Source organism: Sturnira hondurensis, unplaced genomic scaffold (assembly GCF_014824575.4).
Source record: "Sturnira hondurensis isolate 20B ecotype Veracruz unplaced genomic scaffold, ASM1482457v3 Scaffold0006496, whole genome shotgun sequence".
Taxonomy (NCBI): Eukaryota; Metazoa; Chordata; class Mammalia; order Chiroptera; family Phyllostomidae; genus Sturnira; species Sturnira hondurensis.
This window is the reverse complement of record NW_028079127.1, coordinates 15,243,781-15,266,323: the sequence shown is the minus strand read 5'-3', so window position 1 is coordinate 15,266,323 and position 22,543 is coordinate 15,243,781. Positions and strand designations below refer to the sequence as shown.

At 61.7% G+C, this 22,543-nt stretch overlaps 1 protein-coding gene across 1 annotated transcript in view; it reads left to right on the top strand.

Annotated features, from left to right (window-relative positions):
* Window positions 1-8,517: 8,517 nt before the first annotated feature.
* PDZRN3 (PDZ domain containing ring finger 3) overlaps window positions 8,518-22,543 on the top strand; it is a 92,418-nt gene continuing 78,392 nt past the window's right edge. Inside the window, exons 1-3 of the mRNA XM_037049528.1 lie at window positions 8,518-9,567; window positions 15,605-15,691; window positions 20,171-20,278. Of these exons, the coding sequence (XP_036905423.1) occupies window positions 8,845-9,567; window positions 15,605-15,691; window positions 20,171-20,278 (918 nt within the window). The 5' untranslated portion in view covers window positions 8,518-8,844. The remainder of the gene's footprint in view (window positions 9,568-15,604; window positions 15,692-20,170; window positions 20,279-22,543) is intronic.

Below are 22,543 nucleotides of genomic sequence, written 5' to 3'. Positions count from 1 at the left end.
TCCAAGGAAAATATTTGTGTCTTTTTGAAGTGGATTCTAAGGCCCATTGGATACACAAAGGGAAACAAACCCGGGGCGTCCGGGCCGTGCCCCTGGGAGCCCCACTTGGCCTTCCACGTGAATTGGGCGGGGGTCACTCCCGTGGGGACGGTCCCGTTGGACCGGCTCCCTCAGTCCTGAAGGGGACCTTGTCCACACTCCTTCCTCTCACGTCCCCGGTGTCAAACAGGCACAACCCCAACCCAACAGAGCAACGCAAAGGCAGGGCGGCCCGAGCACGCGTGGGGCTCCCTTCTCATGTCCCCACAGGAAGGAGAGTGATTTTTCCGTGACTAGCCGGCCTGATGTTCTCTTCTGTGTCCCCGGACCGAGCCCAAAGGCCTGTCACAGGGCCGCCACCTCCAGACCGCGCCCCGTCTGCAGGCCCAGTGTGCGCTGGAGAAACTGAAGGAAAACGGTGTAGCTCATGGCACTTTCTCAACACGATCGAGTCAGCGTCGTCGGTGGAGGTAGGCTGCTCAGTTTGCAGGGACTGCGTTGCTGGGACAACTCGCCCCCTGGGTCTGCCCAGAGCCGTGCTGACCAATCGGCCAATGTGGATTTCGAGGAGCCTGCTTGGTTAGATTGAGGACATGGCTCACGCTGAGTTCAAAATTAATTACGGAATTTAATCACCAGTAACCACCACGACATTCGTCTTTGTTGCATTTTCCAAAGGCCAAATAAAGAAACGTGGTAAACGGGAGCATCACAGATATCTGGACGTGGCCCCCTGAGGCTGGTGACGCCGGGGCTCTGGAAGGGGCCGTGTGGGCCGTGGGCCGGTGTTTCCTTCTGCCGTCCTCTCCTCACACGCTCACACTCCATTCCGCCACGGCCACGCCCGGTCAGGACAGCGGACAATGGGCAGCCTGCGGTCAGCGGGCTTTGGGCCACAGCGGCCAGTCAGGCTCTTGTCTGACTCTGTCCGTGGGCCAGGAACCCGCCCTGCGGGGGCCGCCAGGCCCGGGGGCTGTCCCGGTCGGTGCTGCCGGCCCGGCGACTGGACCCCTGGCTCGGCCGGAAGCCGTCCTGCTGACGAGAGTCAGTAACTTCGACACGTGTTTTTGTTGTTGCTAAACTTCAGCCTCCTTGGCTCGGCCGACAACAAGGTGTCTCAGCCGTCCCTTCTGGGCCTGAAGCCTTCCGCTCCCCCACCCGTCCCCGCCCACTGCCACCGCCTTGCTTCTGGCGTCCTGCTCCCACTCTGCTCCCTGTCACCCGGGACCTGCACGTACTCAGCAGATGGAGCATTCACACACGTCCCTGGGGAGTGTGCTCCCTGTGCCCGTGTTTGCGGCCCGCTGCCCACCGCCGTCCCCGACGCTGGCTGCCACTCTGGGAGGCCACCCCCCCCCCCTACAGCATCCAGGGGAAGGACCGCCCCCAGCACACCTGCGGCCGAGGGCACCCCCCCCCGCCCTGCACAGTCCTTCAGGCTGTGCCCCGCACACGTCACGTTGGCCCCCGTGTGGAGGTCATTGCTGCAACACAGTGGCCGGGGCCCCAAGACACGTGCTGACTCTGAGCACAGGGGCATCACGGGATGGCCCGCCGGGTGCACACCCCACAATGCCCCCGAACTGCACACGTTCCCGCCCCGCACTGAGGGGTGGCGGGTCGCACCTCGAGCCCTCAGCCAGTCTCTGCTGCCCCGTGTGTCCTCCGTCCCTCAATTCCCACTGTGTCCGCACTCCGCCTGCCGAGCGGGGAAGTGGTGCTGGAGAAGAGGTACCCTGTGTTCCTGGCTGTAGACTCAGCCTGCAGGGTCCCCGTGCCTCATCTCTGGGGGGGCTCGGGCTCGTCCTGGTGGTCCGTCGATAGTAAAATGTGCAAGGGAAGTTGGCAGCCCAGGAGTCACAGAAAATGATGCCGCCGCGCCCAGGGACTGGTCTCGGGAGGGGCCGTGACGCAGAGCTCGCGGCCGCGTCAGGTCTTTGTTCTCCGACATTTCATTCTGTTCTGATTACGCGGTGGCCTGGGCTTGACTCCGGTGTAAAGGGCAGCAGTTGGAGGCGTTGTCAGGCGTCTCAGTAAGGGGGACGGAGTAAGAGACGGACCCTCCGACCTGCAAGGACACCCGTGTGTCTCCGGCAGAGCGGGGTGTGAGAAACAGCACTGAAAATCTGGAACCCGCACTCCCGGAGCCCGTGGTATAAAAACATCCTCCTGCAAAGCAGTTGATGTTTTCTAGGCTCACGGCAAACGACCCCCTGAACCAGGCGCCCCATCACCACCTCTGCCCGAAGGCTCAGCCCCGGGGCTCCTCGCTCACTCAGCCGGGTCTGCCCGTTCCACTCACTAAAGATGAGAGAAGCCGCTTCGGGCTGTAAAACCAGTGAACCTCCTGCCTTTAGTTAACCTGCTGCCCTTGAACATGAACCTTTTTATGGCTCGCACGTGATCCGACCCAGCCTGCACTCGGCTCTCTGCTCCAGTGACTCCCAGGGGAGCGCTCCCGAAAGGGAGAGGGACCAGGTGGCCAGGTGCTCCGCCTCACCTGCGGCCGCTAGCCGGGTCAGAGGGACACAGGTGCCCGGTGCTGGCCCAGCCCGCATCCTCCCCCTCAACCGACCGCCGCTGCCGACCTGCCAGCTTCCTGTGGGGTGCGGTCCTGGGGCCCCTGATCCTCCAGGGGCATGAGCCTTGCCGTGTACGCACCTCTGCGCCCACAGAGTCACCGGTGGCAAGACCCTTCTGTCCCTGGTCCCCACACACACACACCGAGAGCTCGTTCCACCACTTGCTTTCACGCAAACCTCATCTCAGGCTCTGTGACCAGGCAGCCACCTGAGCCCTGGGGTCACCAGAGCATCTTAAACCTGCCCCCGATGGCAGTGGGCTGACCCCAAACCCACACGGGGTGTTGCCCTGTGGCGGTTCCCCTGACGCCGGTGTCGTGTGGTCAGCCACGCTGCCCCCGGAACTTCCTGGAGGTGAGAAACCAGGAGCCGTGGCCCAAACCCCGGAGTGCCTCAGCCGGCCCCGAGGGGCAGCCTCTGGTGCCCGGGGGGGAGCGGCTGCCGAGGGACACTCTTGCTCTTCCGGCCCATGTGTCCCTCATGGTGACACGTGTCCGAGTGACCAGGGAGCTTGTCAGGGCGGCTCCTCCCTCCGCAGGGCTGGGCCCAGCCTGACTGTGCATTTCTAACAGGCTCCGGGTGGACGCGGGGGCCGATCCTCCTGTGGGCAGGGAGCTGGGGTGCGGGTGCCGGGGCTGTTGCAGAAGGTCCCCGAAATTAAGAGGTTAAAATAAAGAGGTCGAGTCCCTCAAACATAAAGATACAAGTGGACAGAGAGGGGCCAGAGACCTGAGGGTGGATGTTTGTAGAATGGGCAAGCTCAGGGTTTGGGCAGGAAGAGAGACATCCTGTCACTGCAGCCGTCACCAGGGCTTTTCCTCGTCCCCAGGCCAATGGCTGAGGGTTGTCAGGGTCAGGGGCCTGGGCCCAGGAAGGACCTTTTGCAAGTGGGTCCCCGGGGCGAGTTGACAAGACGAAACTTGGTGGGAAAGGGCGTGGAGCTGCCCAGCGTCTCTGTGTGGATGTGACCCTTCGGGGGCCTCCTGTGTGGTGACGAGACTTCGATTCACTGTGCTCCGTGTCCTGTCAAAATGCCACGTTAAGCCCAGGTCATAAGGGGCATAGAGTCGTGCCCTAGCCACTGCCCCTGCCTGCCTGTCCCCGACCGGCGTAAGCCCAGCCCACGGCGGCTGTGCCTCGGGGCCCCGTCGGCGCCAAGCCCACCAGCAGGGAGAGTGGGGACACCGCTCCCAGGGACTTCAGGCAGGACCCGACCTCGGCCAGCGCAGCTGCCGCTCTCAGACGCCCTGACTCCGGCATCTCTGGGCCGACTCCCCGACGTTTAAAATGCGGCGGCTTAGGAAAGGTGCCGAGCTGAGTTAGTAGACAGTTCAGAGAGGTGTGTGCACTCGGGTCCTGAGGAAGCAGCCTCCGCACACTCGGCTTGTGCGTGGGTGTAGACACACTGTCCCTCTCAGCGTGTCACCTGTGAGGCAGGCGCTGGGAGCCTCTGCCTGCGGCGGACGGGAACCGGAGGTGAACCGCACACACCTGAGCTGCCAGTGACCCAGGTCGTGCTGGACGGAGGCGGTCCTGGCCCCCAGCCCAAGACGCCCCATCCCCTCTGTCCAAAGTACGGCCCTTCATCGTACATCCGTGTGCTGAAACATCCGTGTCTCTGCCATTCATTGAGCATCCGTGCGCTGAATAGCCTGTCACTCCGTGTCACTACGGCGTGTCCAGTTCAGCTGATTCTGGTTTTCCCAAACAGCAGCGCATCACTCACGACAGGGGCGGCGGTTGGAGGCCCGCGGCCCAGTCCCGCACTCCCAGAAACGGTGCTTTCCTGGGAACCCCAAGCCCGGTGCTCGCGCGTGGTCTGGGGCCCCCCTGGCTGCACACTCATGACAGAGACGGCGTAGCCCTTGCGGCGGAAGGTACTCGCTATCTTAGGTGATGGCGCACGGTGCTCCCCGTGGTGAAGTTCTTTCCTGTCGACGGACGGGGGTGTTGGATGGCCTGGGTCACGTCCACCGTGAAACCGCCAAGTGCCCAGGGTCCAGCAGATGCCTGCCGGGGTGTGGCCGGTCGGGTAATAACAGGGGTGTGGTAATTTGTAGTTACAACGTGAACATTTCACCTGAAATGTCACATGGTGAGCTTGAGCAGGAGGTTGTGACGTTACAGAACCACAGGCTTAGGATTTTGTAACAAAAGATGTGTGCCAGACCTTGTACATTATTTGTTCGATACATTTTTATCGCATTTCTCCTTCCCCCCAGAAAGGCCAGATGCCCGCCTGTGGGGACTTCTGCACGGAGAAGAAAAGCTGTGCCCCAAGTGAAGTGTGAGGCCTGGCACCTCCCTGGACTCCTGCCACCACGCGGGCTACGTGCAGCTCTGTGGCTCCATCCCCGATCCCACTCATAAACGGGGCCTCTGCCAGCCAGGGGTCAGGGCCTGTCCCACACCACCCCCTCCGGTCGCCTCCAGTTTGAGGGGGGGTGCCCATGCTGCATCAGAACCTTTGCCGCTCTGGGGCCCAGGAGACCGGGAGGCGCACTCCGATCCTGGCTTTATCTCCATCTGGAGGCTGGCACAACCCACAGGGAAATTACAAGTCACGCAGAGGTTCCCACCAGCTCTCGGGCCTCCGGCGCTTTCCTCTCGGCGCCCGCCCCGGAGGCCCTCGTCTCTGTCGGGGTGCAGTGGCTGCTGGCCAGCGTGGCAGTCGGCCGGCACCTGGACGCGTTTTCCATTGGACCTGCGCGGAAGAATGTTCCTGCTGCTGCGGATTTTCCATGACAGCCCTTTCTGGCGAGAAGTGGCCCACCGCCAGCTGCCTGAACAGGGTGTCTCCTGGCTCCTCCTGCCCAGCGTGGAAGACGGCCGGAGAGCTCCCAGTGACTTCTGTTCCTCACAGCACAGCCCACAGATAGGCTGGGAGGACCACACCCTCGTAGGACGGTTTTCCTTGATGTTTTGTTTTAACTTTTTCATGCCGAATGGCTGCTTGCTCTGGGCACTAAAACCACACTTTCAGGACAGGATCTCAAAGAAAGGGGAAAGTTGCATTTTCTCCCGGTTGGCTGACACCCCAAGCATGTTTTGCTGAGGCCTTCCCAGAAGAAGTGATTCTCTGCTCATAAAAAATGATAAAAAGAAAAGAGAAGAAACAAACCTCCAAACAACGGGCAAGTCTCTAACACAGTGAAGCGTATTTCAATGAAAACAGTGGTGTCACATGCTGCGGGGGTGGGGGGCCCCAAAACCTCCCTGGTCGGTGCCTGTGGCCCCACACCCCCGGCTCCCTGAGGCCCTTGGTCGCAGGAAACCAGGGTCATGCTCAGGGTGGTGCCCGTCACCTCGGGCGGCCTGGAGGACACAGGGAAACGGTCTGTGACGTTCCCAGTAGAGGGGCTGCCACAGAGGCAGCAACATCACCCAGGAGCACAGTGGGACCCTCCCCACCAGCCCGAGATGATAGCACTGAGCTCGCGCAAAGACTCCAGGGGTTTCCACAGGTAAAAATTAGTTAATTAGTGATTATTACCCAGCTAGGTAAGCACAGATGATTATTATCCTAATTTTACAGACAGAGAAATGAGAGTGTTGGAGGTGCCAGGAGAAAAATTAAAGTTAACGAGGTCCTGGATCACAGGCCTGAGCGGCAAGGACTTTAAAGAGCTTGCACACACACACACACACACACATACACACACAAATCCAACACGCCATAAAGTGAAACTTGAATATTACAAAACAGACTTTCCAAATTAAAAATGTTCGATTTATTAATGAGGCCAGTGCCGGGATTCTGGGATTCTGTTTTTCGTTTATGAGTGGAAACCACTAGATTTTAGTGTCACACATCCCCGTACATCTGTGATGACTGGCCACTGACTTCTGACGGACTGGGGACTCCATGTTTTCATGAGTCTTCACTCTGCAGACTGCAGCCCTGGTTTTCTCCCTGCTGGGAATGATCAGGGGCCTCTGACGTCTTAGAAAACTGTTTTCCAAGTGCGTCTGGACGTGCGAACACCTGGGTGGACTGTGTTTGGTGAGTGTGCACTGTGAGCTCGTGTCCATCCGGGCAGGTTTCTGCCACACTGTAAGGCTTTAATCCACTTCAGAAGCCGTCCCGTCATGTGACTCAGCTCCGGGAGCAGGGCCTGCGGCTGCAGGTGTCATTTTGAGGGTTTATTACAACAAGCATTATTATCACCTCTTACACGCACTTCCCCAGTGCTTCAGGTCAGTGCCCTGGTGAGGGAGGAAGGGTGCCTGGTGTGTGTGGGTGTCGTCCCGGGCTGTGCGCGTTGTCCCTGTGCCTCATTGGGCGCCCTTCATTTCTGAGGTCTGAGTGAGACTGCCCCCAGCCCCAGTCCAGGACTGGGCCGATGACCTGAGGCAGGACATGCATTGTGACTTTGGGGTGGGCTGGCCGAGCTGTGGGCACAACCATGCTGACCTCCGGGCTTGGCTCCTGCTTTCTCCCTGGCCTCACCTGGCTCTGCTCTCTCCTTTCTCACCTGTGTCAAGTCCTGGGCCTGCTCGAACTGAAACAAACCCTCACACCTCGAGTCCCACTCCCTGGGCCTGGAATGTCCTGCTGGCCTTCCCCCAGTTAGACCCCCTCCTGGGAACTGGTGCTGTCCTTGCTCAATCCCGTCTGTTAAGTTCAGCCACTGAAAATATGCTGACGGTCAAGGAGGGTTTCCCCCCAATTCTACAATTAACCAAGGAGAGTGGCTCCAACAGACTCTTCTTCCCCTAGAGAGGCCCCGCCACCCCCGCTCTGTGGCCTCCGCTGCAGCATTTCACCCGCCTCCCTGTCTGCTGTCAGGCGGGGCCTCTCTTAGAGAAGCGGCCCCCAAAGGGAGCACCAACCTCTATGAGGAGAGCCAGGCCTGCGTCGCAGAACCGGCTTGGCTCAAAGAGTATCGCCCAGGGTGTGACCACTGGGAGCCCCCAGACCTTCGCCGAAAGCCCGTGTTTCCTGCCCACTGGCTGGGACCCTGCCAGCAGCTCACCAGACACACTGACGGGGGTTCCGGCATGCATGCACCTGCGCTAATAAGGCCAGTGCTTCCCGTCCCCTGAACTGGCAAAGAACTGCACTGTCAGGGCGACTGCAAGGCGTCCCTCCCACAACAGACAGCAAATGCCACCAACACCGATTACAGAGCACTGTCGAGTGACAGCTTTTTAAAGGTCAGCTCCAAACAAGTGACCCTCAGAACATCAAGGCGACTGTTGTAGTCGACGAAGCAGTTGAGCAGTAAAGGCTAGGGTCCACAGCTGCGGAAGGGGACAGCCAGGCAAAGGGACAGCAAACGCGCTGCGCAGGCCCAGCGCCACGTGGAGCGCAGAGTCTGACTTCCAGCCTCGCTTCAGTCCCCCGGGCCATGCACGATGCTGTGAACCCCCCACGGTCTTCCTTCAACACAGAAGGAAGCCGCCCAGGAGGTCACCACCCCCGTTGGAAAGGCCCAGATTCCAGGACAGACACTGCAGTCTGGCCTGAATCCTGGCTGGCGGCGTCAGCGTCCCCTGGAGACGCTCCAGACGTGCCGGGTCACAGCTGCATCGGCGCTGGAGTCTGAGAATCTCTGTTGCACATGACCCCGCCGGACTCCCTCGGCCTTGTCCCAGACCCGGCTTCCCAGTTGGAGGTGTCAGGTGGAGACCAGGCCGCAAAAGCGGGCTCAGGGCCGGCGCGGGGGCCGAGGGTTCCCAAAGTCCCGGCCGGATTCAGCAGCGACCGTAAGTGCCGACGTAGCGGCCCCAGCGGTTTCTCCGGCCGCAGCAGCCAGCCGCGGGGCGGAGGCGGGGAAGGGGCGGGAGGCAGACTACTCCGTGGGCGGTGGTCCCGGAAGGGGCTCCGCGACGCCGGGCGGGGCGACGGCAGCCGCGGCTCCCGGCTCAGTGAACCTTTCTCGGCTGGAACTTGCCTCCTGAAGCGAAGAGCGCGAGCGAGCGAAAGGAGTTCCCGGAGAGGAGGGTGCTGGCTCCATCCGGGTACGCGGCCTCTCGGCGACCCCAGAGGCTCCCGCTGCCTCCGAGGAGCAGCGGGCGGGCCGGGCAGGCGGCGCCGGCGGGATGTGTGTGCGCTCGCGCTCGTGCAAATACGGCGGAGGAGCCCAGGGCCTTTTCCGAGAAGTCTGCCGAGTTGGGCTCAGTCCGCGGAGAGCGCGCGCGCGGCCGGGTCTGCGCTCCTCGCAGGGCGGGCGGCAGGGAGGGCGCCGCTACCCGGCGGCGACCCAGGCCCGGCCCCACCATGGGCTTCGAGCTGGACCGCTTCGACGGCGACGTAGACCCGGATCTGAAGTGCGCGCTGTGCTGCAAGGTGCTGGAGGACCCGCTGACCACGCCGTGCGGCCACGTCTTCTGCGCGGGCTGCGTGCTGCCCTGGGTGGTGCAGGAGGGCAGCTGCCCCGCGCGCTGCCGCGGCCGCCTGTCGGCCAAGGAGCTCAACCACGTGCTGCCGCTCAAGCGCCTTATCCTCAAACTGGACATTAAGTGCACGCACGCGGCTCGGGGCTGCACTCGGGTGGTCAAGCTGCAGGAGCTGCCTGAGCACTTGGAGCGTTGTGACTTCGCTCCCGCACGCTGCCGCCACTCAGGGTGCGCCCAGGTGCTGCTGCGCCGCGACCTGGAGGCTCACATGCGGGACGCGTGCGACGCGAGACCCGTGGGCCGCTGCCAGGAGGGCTGCGGGCTGCCCCTGACGAGCGGGGAACTGCGCGCGGGCGGCCACTGCTGCGCGCAGGCCCTGCGGGCGCACAACGGCGCGCTGCAGGCCCGGCTCGCCGCGCTGCATAAGGCGCTCAAGAAGGAGGCTCTGCGCGCAGGCAAGCGCGAGAAGTCGCTGGTGGCGCAGCTGGCCGCAGCGCAGCTGGAGCTGCAAATGACTGCTCTGCGCTACCAAAAGAAGTTCACCGAGTACAGCGCGCGCCTGGACTCGCTCAGCCGCTGCGTGGCCACGCCAGCCGCTGGCAAGGTAAGCGCCTGTCGGACCCCCCTACCAGGCCCAGGTAACCAGGGTGCCTCCCGGTTCCGTCCCTGGGGTGCTGGGATGCCAGGGGCTTCCCAGGAGCATCCTGGCCGGGGAGGCTGCTGCTTCTGCTTGCCAGCTGTGTCACTGGGAACAGGGCGCTGAGTCAGCCCGAACTTGTAAACTCGGGTTCCTACAGATTACTAGGCACATAGGGTGAAAAACGGTACAGCATCTTGGAAAGACTGAAAGGAACCCACAACCTGGGAGCAGAGCCAGGAGAGGGTTCAAGGTTTGCTGCTCACCGCGCTAGGGGGTGTTGGGGGAAGTCTCTTAACCTCTGTTAGGGTGGGGAGACATGGTCCCTACTCAGGACACGCAGGGCCAGCCAGTCCCTCATCCTGGCTCGGAGCACTTGGGAGGGGGCCAGCAGAGAAACTTTGGCAGGGAGGGCTGGGTTCGCGCTTGGGCTCCGCTGGCAGCCGGCAGCTGACCTTGGGGAGCTGCTGACCGGCTGTGAAGTTGGAGATCTGTGCCCCCTGGTGAAGTGACAGGAGGTGGAACCCAGCCAGGCACCCCCTGTGCTGCTCTTCCGGGGGCTTCAGGAAGCATGAAAGGAGCCGACACCAAGCGTTAAGTAATCGCTGGGACAGAGTCCTGAGAACTGGAACTGTTTTAGAATCTGGGCTCTGTACTGACCAGCTGGGTGACCTTGCGGCTCTGTCCAGGTGCAGCAGTCTCCCTGAACCTAAAGTGGCTGCTGTCAGCTGCGGAGGAGGGAGGACCTGGCACTGTGCCTGGGCTGGGGGTGGGGGCTAGATGCCTGGCCTCTGAAGCTCACGATGATCTTCACCATGGAGCCCTCCCCACGGCCTGGAGGTGCTGCGAGCACACACCCGCCTGGAGGCCACTCTGCCCCAGGCCCTGTGCTGAGTGCTTCTCAGCTGTTTCCTTTCTAATCGAAGGGGGCAGCTGTGATGCTTCTCATTTCGTGGAGAAGACACAGTCCCGGGCAGGGGAGGGGCCGTCCAGGCCTGGGTCTCGGCGTCTTGGTGCCAGAGTTGGGCTCAGAGCGCCCACCTCTGTGGCCGTTTCTGAGCTGATGTCCTTGCTGCCTCTGGGTGCCACCCGCAGCGGGAGTGTAGTGAGCAGTGATCGCCATGGATGGCACTTGGTAGGCGTCGTCTGTCTGCTGGGTCCCCTGAGGTGGCGGAGTGGGCTCGGGGAGCACACAGACTCGGGACCCAGAAGGGTCGGGGTCTGACTCAGGGCCCAGCCTCGGGATGCACAGACCTCTTGGCCTGCAATTCTTTGTTGGGGGCTGTTGAGCAGCTTCCCTGGCCTTTACCCACAACCCCTGGAGCAGTCTGCCCCACCCCCCGCCAAGTTTTGACACTGGAAGATGCCTCCAGATACTGTCCAGTGCTCTCTGCGGGGGTGCGGGGAGAAATCACCCCAAGAGCCAGGGTTTCCTGATTGCAAAGGCCGCGCTTTGGACCAGAGGGGCCATGGGGCGCGGCTCCAGCAGCCGCGCCTATGTGGCTGCCTGTCCTCTGGCTCCACGGTAGAGAGTGAGTCTGCCCTGAGGGCCCCAGGCCTGTGTCTGCTTTTCCTCCCTCCCTGGCGCACACCAGGCCGCAGTGTTCCAGCCCCTGTGCCTGGCCCCGCCTGACTGTCAGCTGCAGGCTGAGCAGCTGGCCGAGCTGGGCGCAGGGCAAATATTTACAGCTCCAGCTCCCGGGGGCGCACAGGCTACAAAGGCCTGGGGAGACCACAAGTCACCCCACAGGGCAGAGCCTGGCCTTCAAGCAGGCGCCGGTTTGGGGCGAGGGGGGCCCGAGCTGGTGCTGTTCCTGCCGTCTTTGGTGCTGCCCGGGACGCTTGTTTATAAATAAGCCGCTCACTCCCCGGGCTCGACACGTCATTCACTGTTGGGCCAGTTTATTAGTTTTCTTGCCTTTCTGTTTTCTTTCTGGAGTGTTTGGGTAAATTCTCTCCGAGTCAGAAACGGGACACTTGAATCAAAACAGAAAGCTTTTGACGCTCTGAGTGGTGGGAGAACCAGGGGGGTCCGCTTGGGGACAAGATGCTGCTTTTTGGGCTTGCGGACCGCTCTGCTCCCCAGAGCGGGCTGAGTGCCTGGCCCCGGCCTCAGCTCTGCTGGTTCCCTCTCTGGCCTCAGCCTCTGGGCCTCCGCCAGGCCTTCGGGAAGCTGCTCTGGCCCCAGGTTAACCCTCAGCGGCCCTTGCAGCTGCCGCACAGGCTGCTTGAGCACGTGTTTACTTCATCCCACGAGCTCTGCCTTACTGGACCCTGTTCATTTTCCAAAAGCCAGAGGGCTGGTGTCCCTGCAAAACTCCCACGCATGATGGTTTTCTTTTTTTATGAGCTGTGGTGTTTACATCTGTGTTACAGGCTGAACTAGACACGAAGCACTCGGAAGACCCCCGGTACCGGCTCCTCAGGGCTCAGCCCACACCCTGTGGGATGGCCTGGCCTCATTCACCAAGCCTTAGCCGACCGGCCGGGTGCTCAGGGTCCGTGGGCGCCCTTCTCAGGTTGAGCCAGAGCCCACCTCCCAGACTTCCCTCGATCGGAACCACTCAGCCTGTTGAAATAGACCCCCAAGTATGACTCTGAGGTTCTGGCCCGTTTGGGGCGTGAGGTCTGTGTCCATGATGAACACCAGGGGAGGCCAGTCCACCTCTCACAGTCCGTGGCTCCTCGGCCGGGCGGGGGGCAGGCTCAGTGCGGGTGAGCGAGGATCGGGCTTCTCCACACGGTGTTTACATCCCCCGCCCTGGCTGCCACGGCCCTCGCTGATGCCCAGAGGCAGACCAGGCCTTGTGCTGGGTGCCAGGCTGCCAGGCAACAGTGGCGAGGAGCCTCTGGAACCTGTGAGAAGCTCACTGGGCTTCCCTGGGCTTGGTGAGGCTGGGCTCAAGAGAGCTCTGTTCCCTGCCTTGGTTTCCCTCCACGACTCAGCCCCTGGTCCTTAGAACACAGGCCTCCCACAGCAGAGCTTCTAGGGCTTTCTGGGCCCACAGCTTCTTGGGACTCAGCCTTGACCCCTCTGCTCTGCCCGCCCCCACCCGCTCTGTGCTTCAGTCCTGCTCCCACTCCCTCCTGCACAGGCCGTGAAGGCAGCGCTGCTCTTCAGACGGCCGCCGTCCCCGCCCCCCCCGGGGTCACCCTCTGGGCTCAGCTCTGCCGCCTCCTGGGCTGGGTAGTCCTGGGTGTGTGGGGGGGGCAAGTGCTCAGCGCAGTGCAGGGTGTCGAGATGCCAGTGGCACCCCGTGCTGTGACAGCTGTGTCCAGGCACCGCCCTGCACCCGCTGGGCACAGAATCGGCCTGGTCTCCGCCCCCAACACCTCTTGGCTGGACCACCACCGCTCCTTCTGCCTGTTGCTTCCCTTTGATTTGCTCGCCACCTGCACCCAGGGGCTATCTCTTAGAAACGCAAGTCTGTGCTCAGCCTTCATCCTCAGACGCGGCTGTGCCTCCCAGGTTCCTGGGAGGCTGTGCGGTCCAGCGCGCAGCACGTCCTGCCAGCCTGCCCGTCTTCTTCTCCCTTCTGTCCTCCCGGCTTCCCTGAGCACATCGACACCACCCCTGCCCTCCTCTGCCAAGGCCTTTGCATCTGCTCTCTTCTGTACCTGAACAGTCTGTCCCGCTCCTGATCTCCAGGTAACCTGTGAGTCCCCAGTTCCTCCTGCCCCTGCTTTCCTATCAGCATGTGGTGCCTGTCTCTGGGTAACCTGTGTGTCCTCCCCACCCCAGCATCACCACCTCTAGGAAGCCCTCTGTGCCTCATGCACCAGCTGTGGTCCTGAGACTCGTGGTGGGCCCGCCCCTGGGAGGGCATCCTCCTGTCCATCACAGCTGTGAGAGGGTTGTCTCTTGTCTGTCTCCCCAGGCGGGACCACGGCTGTCTCCTGGGGCCATGTCCCGCCTGTCCATCACAGCTGTGACAGCACACCGGGCGGGCTGCCTCTGGTCTGTCTCCCCGGGGACTGAGTGTGTGTGTCCAGCGGGTGTGTTCAGGAGCGAGGGGCCTGTCTTCTCAGCTGCAGCAGCACCTTCCCAGGTTGCTAGGCCAGAGTGAGCGCGTGTGAAAAGGAACGGTTTTTCTGGGCAGCAACGCCCCCCTCCCGCCCCCCACTCCACTGAGTAAACTGAAGTGTTTCCAGGTGTTTGAGCTATTCCTTCGGCTGCTCAGCCCTGCCCAGCTCACGCTGTACGAAGCCCCACGTCAGAACTGCTGGATGCCAGAGGGCTGGGGATGGTTGTCCCGGAAGGTGTCCGGGACACTCTGCAGGGTCTGCACGGGGAGCTCTCCGTCAGCGTGCTGTTTCTGAAAAGCTCCTGCACGTGGCCACCACCCGGCACCTGCCCCGACGGCCCGCTCAGCGGAAGGGGTGGTGGCCGTCACCGGTCACGGAGTTCTCCGGATGCTTTGGACTCACAGCATCGTTCAGGAGTAGGTGCTCTGCATTGCTGGCATTAGGGGGCAGAAGGGCTTCGGCCTTGGGGCTGAGGTCTGGCGTGTCCTGTCCCCTCCGTGCCCTGCTGAGGTCTGAGCCCAGGCCCCACCCACGCGCTGCACCCTGCACTCAGAGGGACGGGCCCATCCGTGCTTCGTCGTGACCGTGGGGCAGGAGGAGCTGCGCCGTCCTCGTTCTGTGGACGAGGACACCCACCTCAGGTCCTGGCTGTGGATCCGAGCATTAGCCCTGACTCTGCTCCTGGCGGCCACGTCACCCTCCTCGGACGCCCTGCAGGGCACCGTGGACGTGCGGCATCTCTGCAGCACAGGTTGTGCGGGGCCAGGAGCTGCGCCTACAACTCCAATTGCAGAACTAACTAGCGGTCTCGTTCTCCGTGACATTTCAATGGGAAGGCCCCGCCTTCTGAGGCCGGGGGATGTAGGAGAGGCTGCGGATGGTTAGCAGCAGGTTGTAGAGAGTGTGGGCGTTGGTGTCAGCCAGGGTCCTGGCTGACCCAGCGTCCCAGTTGGACGCTGCATTGCCACTGCGTGGCCCTGCACAGCTGTGTGTGGTCTCGCAGATGGGGACCCGCCGTCACTCCTGCGCCCAGGGCCGCTGGGTTGGTTCCTCAGCAGTGGTGTGGGTGGGGCCCTTTCCTGGAGAAACAGTGCTGGTTGCAGAGAGCTTGGAGCCTGGAGATGATTTTGCACATTCATCTGTGTGTGTGTGTGTGTGTGTGTTGGGAGTGGGGGAGGGGATGGTGTGTGTGCTTGGCCACAGCCGCCACCAGTATCCAGACTCGTGTGAACCGGGCCTGCGCGGCAGCAATGACTGCCCCCCAGGCGCAGTCCAGCCACGTGCCAGCCAATTTGGTGTTGACGCCACACGTGTCAGGTGGCCATTTGCACAGGTGCCAACCTGTTCGTGGTTATCGCTCTGTGACTGAGCGGGTCTGCCCAGCCGCCCTGGCTTCTCCACCCCAGACGGGAGCCCGCAGCCTCTGAGCCCTGCCTGGGCAGCACGGCCTGTGCACTGGGAAGGGTCTGTGCCGCTCTGTCTGCTGCATGTCTTGTAGACACCATGGTGTCACCTTGGTGGTGCCTACCCTTTCTGCAGAGGCGGGAGTCCTCAGTCTCCCCTCAGGTTTGCCCCTGACCTTCTGTGGCCTGTCCCCAACATCTCCCAGCACAGGTGACTGCGCTGGGCTCACAGGACCAGGAGGGTCGTGTTGGCAGTATTCGTGATGTAACAGGAGGTGAGGTGGGGAAGCAAACTGACAGGTGCGTTCTCAGCTCGTTGCCCCGGGCATGAGACGGGAGATGCACTTGCCAGTCAGAATCTACAGGGAAGGGGCTCACCAGATGCCTGGACGTCACTCCAAGGCATGAGGCGTGTCTGTGACCTGACCCAGGGTGGGGCTTCTCTGGCTTGGCTCCAGCCCTTCCAAGAGGCATAGAGGTTTACTGACCACGGATGACCCAGGAGCAAGGAGCGTCCCTGCCACCTGCCTTCTCTTTGTGAATGAAGAACTGACCTCGCTCTCTGTTCCCTGCAGGGTGAAGAGACCAAGAGCCTGACCCTGGTCTTGCACCGGGACGCCGGCTCCCTCGGCTTCAACATCATCGGCGGGCGGCCATGTGCGGTATGTTCACTGCCACCAGGGTGTTCCTTCCCTGCTGTGGCCAGAAGCTGTGGCCTGGGGGGATGGGGGTGGGGGCCGGGACCGCATCCGTGGCCCCTGTGATCAGACACTTGGTTTGTGTCGCGTCCCCACCCTGAGGGATTCGGGCAGGTGGTTTCCTGTGGCATCCTCGTCCTGCTGATGCAGCAGCTGCTGGACGCGGGGAGATGTCTGCTCGTGGGCGGTTGTGCTGGCTGGCCTGGTGGCAGTGCATGCAGGTGGCACCGGGCTGGTGGGTGGGCTTGGCTGCAGGTGGGGACAGGCCATCCTTGTGGGTGGCGTGCTTGGCCTCTCCTCCCACTCGACTCTGGGCCCACCCCACTCATCCTAGCCCCCCGTCGGAGAGAAAGGGCCTAGTCCCCATTGGTCAGGGTCACCTCCCAGCAGGGAGGGGCTGAGGCAGGTGGCTAGGTCTCAGCACCAGGTGGGACGACCTGAGCACATGTCGCCTCTCGCTCGTTCCTCATTTCATAGTGTAGAAGGAAACTAGTCCAAGGAAAGGAAAGGGAAACCTAAGCCATTTAACAAAGGAGTATTGAGCAGGGCCATCTGCCGGGGGCCGGGGGGACCACAGAGGCTGGCAGCCTGTGTCCCTGTGTCCCTGGGTCTGTCCGGGGAGATGTCTGTCAGGGAAGAAGCACAGACATGCAAGTGTCAGACGGGCGGAGTATGAGGGAGCGGCAGGAAAGGCGGGGTGTGGAAGACCCCGGGAGCAGGGGGAGCATCGCCAGGCCTTGCCAAGGCCGTGAACCCAAGAGGCCTTCCTTCAGAGACTCTGAACCCAGAGTCTTCCAGACTCCTGTTGCTGTTGCCGTTTTGACCTCTCCCCGTGAATCGTGAGCATTCTTAGTGGCATCTAGGGTGGTGAACCCTTCCAGAAGTTTCTCTATTTACTTTGCCCGGATTCGTCCAAGGAGTAACTGTGGCAGCACTAGCCACACAAAATGTGCTTCCCACAGAACGGGAGGTGAAGGTCAAAGCTGCTCTTGCCCGCAGGCTGCAGAGCAGATGCCGTGTCACAGGAAACAGCGTTGGCCTCCTTGTCTGTCTCCACCCGCACGTGGGGGACCAGGTGGCCTGTCGGTGACTAGCAGGGCGCAGCAGCGGCCACAGGAGGCTCAGTGAGCCACACATGGACGCACGTGTGGTCATCCGGCTTCGCTGTCCATTCACAGAGCACAGGTGGACTCACGGGCATCAGCCCTGAGGTTTGTGGGTGGCATGTGAGCACTGCCTGCAGCCCACGGTCACGGCGGCATGGGCCCTGCCCCAGCACGCCCCGTGTCCCCAATGCCGTGAGTGGCACAGGCTCTGCTCTCCAGCTTTGGAAGCCTGGGACGGCGGCGTCTTCCAGATGAGGCTCCCATGTGGGTGGAGTGTCAAGAAGCCACACGCTGCTGATTGGTTAGGGTCACGGTCTTTTCTGGGCATGGTTTCTGGTGCCCCAATCAAGCACGAAGGAAACATCCGAGTCGGCCGGCCACAGCTCAGTGGAATGTGTGTGCTCACCATGACCACGTCGGAAACAGAGAGAAGCACCAAGACGCGCCGCAGACGCGAAGGGAGCAGTGCCGTTGGCAAAGCAGTGGCAGCGGACAGGCTCGGTGCCAGGTGGCCGCACACCGGCATCTGTCAGAGGTGCCTCACCTGGGAAGCGCAGCAGCAGGAGGGCCCATGCCGGAGGACTCTGTGACCTGCGGACACCCACCTCTGTGAAAGCAGGTGGACGGCACCATTGCTGTGCCTCCCTGGTGGTGACAGCACAGGCAGCCTCACGGGAGCACGAGGGTCTTTGGTCCCATCTCGTGCTCGGCAAGGAGCCTGTGGTCGGTTATTCTCTTTCTCTCTCAAAAAGAGACCTCGGGACAAACCGGACCGGTTTGGTGGCATCCCTGTGTGTCCTCCCTGTCTTTGGCCTTTCTGCAGGAACTTCCGGAGTGTCCCAGGAGGAGCATCGGATTCTGTGAGCACATGTTGGCCGCTGTGTTTGTTCAGACTTCTGCTGATGAGTGGAAAAGGCTCAGTGGAACCTAAGTGTATTCTGTGGTGTCACCCGGAAACCAAGCAGGGCCCTGCAGAGCTGCAGGTAGAACCCAGTGCAGGGGACCGGGATGCACGGGCCCTAGAGATTCCTGTGAGATGCCAGGCTGTCCGCACCAGAGCTGGGCTCTGACACAGGCTTTGCATCCGGTACAGAGAGTGCTTAGCAAAGCCAGCGCTTCCTCGATCGTCCTCAGAGCCCCAAAGGAGTGGTGGCCAGTTGGGGGTGTCACGCCCGCCCCCTCTGCCCCTGGCAGACAGCCATCACTGTCAGGAACTCTGCACATTTCTGAAGCCAGCAAAATACACCCAGACCAGCTCAGTTCCCTTCGACAAACAGCCGACTTTGGATGTACGAGGAGAGGCCTTGAGATGGACAGAGGTGTCTCGTGGATGTGATGATTTTCTGTGATTTTGTCCTCTGCTCCCACCACGGTCTCACTTTAGCCTGAGTTGAGCTGTTTGCTGTTCCTTCTAGTTTCTGCTTGAACTTCCCGATGCTCCTGGAGAGGCTTCTTCTGTTGGACATGGTTTCTGCAAAATGAACCGAAGCCAAAACCCCATCCCTGTCTCCCTGTTCTTCCAGCCGAGGAACGTGGAGTGGTGGAGTCAGAGCAAACACAGGCCTCTTTCACTTGGAAGGCTGACGTCACCTCTGGGGAGCTCGGGCTTGTCCGTAAATTCTCTGTGGTCTCCGGAGACCTTCCAGCTTCCCTGGTGGAATATTCCACCGCTCCGAATGCTGGTCTTCTGAACTCATGACTATTTTGGGCTTTTGCTCAGTGGGAGACAGAATCGCACTCAGAGTGTGTCTGAGAGAACAGCCTGTCTTTAGTTTGCAGCTGACCCTGCTGTGGGTTGGCTGTGTGATCTTGGGTAAGTTGCTTGGCCTCTCTCAGCACTTTTGCTTATGAAGTAAGAATGAAGAGCACGTGCCCCTCGAGGTTAGTGTGAGCTCACAATGCACCTGGTCCTGTGGTCTGGACAAGGGGCTGTGGCCCAGCTTTGGCACACACCCAAGATCACAAGGAGGAAGGAGTAGGGGTCCCAGCAAGTCAGTGGTGAGTGGGGCCAGGACCCATGGACGTTCAGGCAGTGAAGGGGGCCGTGCAGCTGGCCATACAGGGGGGCGGGGGTCAGGACAGCCAAGCTGGCCCAGGGATCCGGCATGCTGACCCATCCCTCTTGGGAGAGTCTGATGGAGTCTAGTGGCAATCGGAGACCTGCCCCTGTCACGGGGGTCAGCGCTGGGGAAACCGCTGATGCCCATCTTAGGCTGTGACTTTGGTGTCTTTGCATCGCAGGTGTGACTCCACGTGCCTCTGGCAGAGGGGCCGGGAGTGTGGTTCCCTCTTAGCCCCTGCACAGTGGCCACCACTGAAGTAGATCTCAGGGCCTCAGGCCGAGTATCCCCACCCACTGGACCCAGGTGTTGATGCAGAACATCCTGACCTCTCACGTCAGGGGCTTCGTCTGGGGGGGAGCGTGCTGTGCGTTCAGCTCACAGACCTGCTGTGACTCGCTGACACTCAGTGCGTGGGCTCTGGGACAGTCACCTCAGCGCCGCCTGGAAAGACAGTCGTGAACGAGCCGCAGGGACGTTTCTACGAGTTCGTCAGAGGGTGTGATTTTGAGAAAAGGCAGGCATGGAAGCAGCGAGCACCCTCCTGTCCCGGAATCCTATCCCAGCATTGGCAGACCCACAGGGGTCTGAGGAGACAGGATCAGAAATCACTGGATTGGGGAGGCCTTTCCGATACAGATCAGAACAAAATAAAACACCCGTTTCCAGTCAGGTTATTAGATGTCGCAGAGCTGCTTAGTACTTAGTATTGCTAAATCAACTAAAAGCGTTATTACAATCACTGGGAGCTGCTGTTCAGCATTCTGGAACGCCGTGCTGGGAGCCACTGTGCTGGCTCTGGGGGGCGATTCCGCCGAACCGATCGATGTGTGTGCCCTTTGCCCCAGCGGTCCCATGGTGTGGGGCTCACCCCACGTAAACACGGGCAAAGGCATTTCAGGACGTGGGAAGGAGGTGTGACCTCTGCCTGCTGTCTGGGGGCAGCAGGAGGCGGATGCTGCTCGACCTTTTGGGGCATCAGGTGGGCAGTGTGGCTGCGTGAAGCCCCCCACAGCTTTTACAGTTTGGGGAAGAGACAGATGCAGGATGGGAAGATGACACTCTGACACGAGTTGGAGAGGACACAGGGACACGGGCAGAGGCCACGGGGTGGGGTGGCAGGGCCCCTCTGTGCCCTTCGGGGTGGGCTGATCGGTGGTCACTGTGCTAACACAGGCTGGGGGACAAACGCTTTCACATGGTGGCCACTCTGTGCTGTCTTAGCCATGGGGCCCCCACGGCCCCTGGCACTCAGGCCTGTGCTTTCCCACCCACAGGACAAGCAAGACGGGCCCTCCAGCGAGGGCATCTTTGTCTCCAGGGTTGTGGACGGCGGGCCCGCAGCCAGGGATGGCGGCCTGCAGACTCACGACAGGATCATGGAGGTACGTGGACACGGGCCGGCAGTTCTGCGGCCGACACTGCCCGCCTGCGCCAGCTCGGCGATGTGCAAGGGGGGCCCCACGGGGGACCGAGTGTCGGACAGCCCTGTGGTGCATGGTGACTGCTCGCACCAGTCCCCGGGCGCGCTGTTGGCACTGGAGTCAGGCTGGTATTTGGGCGCACAAGCAGGGACCCCCAGGGGCCTTGGTCTCTGGTGTGTTTGTTGTGCCTGTCTTCGCCACCTGTTGCCCGTTGTACAGGCTGGTTGTCTGGCGCCTGTGGGTGAAGGCTGGTATATGGCGTGTTCTTGCGTCGTCCCTGACACGTCAGCTGTGGGTCCTCACTTGCCATTTCAGACTCTCTGTATGGCAGGCTTGTCCTCTACACTGTGTGTGGGGGGGGGGGCAATGCTCGGGAAGAGCCATGATGTTGTGGGACGTCCACATGGCTGAGAAGGAGCACGCCACCCTTGCCTTTTTGTTGGGCTCTTGTTACAAAGTTCGACCCCAAGGACGCTCTGGTGTTTTTGACCATTTCGGCTGCTCTGTTGGCAGGCTCTCCTGGGGAGGGGGAGTGAAATGTGGGGCCCAGGGTACTGCACCGAACCCACAAGGAGCTCGGCCACCGAACAGGAGACCGGACACCAAGCACTGGGTGTCCGTGTCGGGGCACATTCCCACGTGTGTTTCCCAGGTGCTCTCCTTGCCCGTTTCCAAAGCTCTGGCCAAGAGCAACTGTGGCTTTAAGACGAGCAAATGTGAGGAGGACAGGTCGTCTCCTTCGGATGCATCTGCAGTGGAGGCATGGCCTCTGGTGGCTCATCCTCACGGACAGAGACGGGGGGTCTCACGGGAGACCATGCTGGGTGTGGGGGCTGTGGTCACCTAGGTGTGAAGAGACTTGGTTTGTGTCCAGGACATGGTTAGTACTGCCCACCCTTTAACTTTTGGGGGGCTCTTAAACTCGGGGCTACTTGGGACTGTAATTTGAGGTGTCTTGTGCTCACAGGCTGGAATTTGCTCAAGCAAGACTGCCTGGGTGAACCTGCTGCCTTGTTCTTGGGGCGAATGCGTTTCCTGAGGCTGTTGTTCAAAAACATAAGTACTGCTCCATGGCCGGGGCCTGCGGGCCGCCAACCTCTGTTGGCAACCAGACTGCAGGGCGTCTGTTTGCAGGGGCGGGACTCGCTCTCTGCCCAGGTGATGGTGTTTGCCCTTCAGCCCACTTTTGGTTGGGCCATGTTCCCCTGGGACAGCGTGACCACATCGCAGTGCGGCAAATGCCCAGGCGGAGATGGGTCGTCATCTGCCACTCCAGTCCTCTCGGTCCCTCCTCCGACTGGATGGCGATCCCACGTGGCCCAGTGCACTGTCTCGGCTTCACAGGTCCGCGCCCGAGTCTGTTCCCCGCAGGAGGTCGGGTGTGTTTCATGTCATCAGCACTATTCACGAGCAGTGCGTGTGGACACACGCCCGACCGGGAGCTGCATGTGCCGTGACCTGCTGGAGAGGCCCCCAGAGGCAGCTGGCACCGGCCCGGGTGCGCGGGTCAGTGCTCAGACACGGCCAGTGTGGGGCCGCCGGCCACTTCGCCTTCCGGGACTCCGCGGCTGCTGGGAACACACGCACCCTGAGCGGCGTCTCCGTCCGTGACGGTTTCCCGCGGTGAGCGGACTGGGGCTGAGTTCCAGGGCCATGAAGCAGGGCCACACTTGGGCGGACACCCTTCTGGGCGCGTGCGTTAAACTGCAGTGAGAGGCTCGCGGCGCTCACCACACAGCACGTTTGCCTGCGCCTTTCCGGCGTTAGGTTACGTTGTTACGTACGCACGCTCACGTAGTGTGTGCCAGTCACCCAGCCCGCGCCCCTCCCACACCATCGACGGTCTGCCTTTGACTTTGACCCCACGGGACAGAGCCCCACAGGGCCTGTCCTCCGCGGTTATGGGGCCGAAGTGACGGGTTCTGCGTCGTCATCGCCCCCCCCCCCCCCGCAGGAAGCGGCAGAGGGCGCGCGGGCAGGACGACAGCACCCGGCTCTCGCAGAGGACCGCGGCCTCAGCCCCCTGTTGGCGTTGGACTCCACCTCCCAGCGTCAGCGTGGCCCTCGTTCGCCACGTCTGGACAAACGACACTTTTCGCTTGCTTACGTAAGAACCAGTGANCCCCCCCCCCCCCCCCCGCAGGAAGCGGCAGAGGGCGCGCGGGCAGGACGACAGCACCCGGCTCTCGCAGAGGACCGGCCTCAGCCCCCTGTTGGCGTTGGACT